The sequence below is a fragment of the Austrofundulus limnaeus genome, unplaced genomic scaffold, assembly GCF_001266775.1.
Source record: "Austrofundulus limnaeus strain Quisiro unplaced genomic scaffold, Austrofundulus_limnaeus-1.0 Scaffold371, whole genome shotgun sequence".
Taxonomy (NCBI): domain Eukaryota; kingdom Metazoa; phylum Chordata; class Actinopteri; order Cyprinodontiformes; family Rivulidae; genus Austrofundulus; species Austrofundulus limnaeus.
The window spans coordinates 44,466-45,487 of NW_013952773.1; the positions used below are offsets into that span (position 1 = coordinate 44,466).

The 1,022-nt window shown below is 52.9% G+C and overlaps 1 protein-coding gene across 1 annotated transcript; it reads right to left on the reverse strand.

Annotated features, from left to right (window-relative positions):
- Positions 1 to 48: 48 nt before the first annotated feature.
- On the reverse strand, positions 49 to 897 carry LOC106528319 (uncharacterized; the record flags this gene model as incomplete). Its single annotated transcript, XM_014023463.1, is given in 1 exon segment — positions 49 to 897. A coding segment is annotated over 1 exon segment (493 nt), but the record flags the coding sequence as incomplete, so codon positions are not given.
- Between the last annotated feature and the right edge of the window lie 125 nt (positions 898 to 1,022).

Here is a 1,022-nt window from a genome sequence, read left to right on the forward strand (position 1 = left end):
GAGGAGGGGGCCTGGAGGAGGGCGTAAACCTTGACTGGACCAGGGGCTTGGAGGAGGGCGTAAACCTTGACTGGACCAGGGGCTTGACCCGGGACACATGAAAAGTAGGATGAACCCTGATGGAACCAGGGAGTCTGAGTCTGACCGCCACCGGGTTCACRACTTTAGAGATGGGGAATGGGCCCACAAAGCGAGGAGCGAGCTTGCGACATTCGATTCTCAGAGGTAGGTCCTTCGTACACAGCCACACTTGATCCCCCTCCTTGTACTGTGGAGCCGGGACTCTTCTTCTGTTGGCCGTCTTGGTAGTAACCAGAGAGGACTTCACCAGTTCCTTCCTGGCCTTTCTCCAGACTCTCTGACAGCGAAGAGCAGAACGGTGGGCTGAGGGTACCTGGGCAGCTCGCTCGTGGATGGTGAACACCGGTGGCTGGAATCCATACACTATATAGTAGGGGGGAATGACCAGTGGCACTAGATGGCAGGACATTGATGGCGTGTTCCACCAGGGAGAGGTTTTCGGACCACTTTGTTGGGTCATCCTCACACAGAATTCTCAGATGGGTCTCCAACTCCTGGTTGGCTCTCTCAGCTTGGCCGTCAGTCTGGGGGTGAAATCCTGAGGAGAGACTTAGATTTATATCCAACATTGAACAAAACTCCTTCCAAAATCTTGAGATGAACTGTGGACCTCTGACACAATGTCTTTAGGTAGACCATGAAGTCTAAAGACTTCTCTCAAAAAAACTTGACTTAATTCCGCTGCCGTGGGTAGCTTAGGCAGGGCTGTGAGATGAATCATTTTAGAGAATCGATCCACAATGGTAAGTATGACCGTCTTACCCCCAGACTGTGGCAGGCCAGTGACAAAATCCACAGCAATATGAGACCATGGGCGTGAAGGAATGGGGAGTGGTCTCAGGAGACCCGCTGGAGGACGTCGAGAGGGTTTGGCCAGGGAGCATTGGGTGCAGGACCCAACGAATAATCTAACGTCCTTTTCCAAGGAACCCCACCAGAAC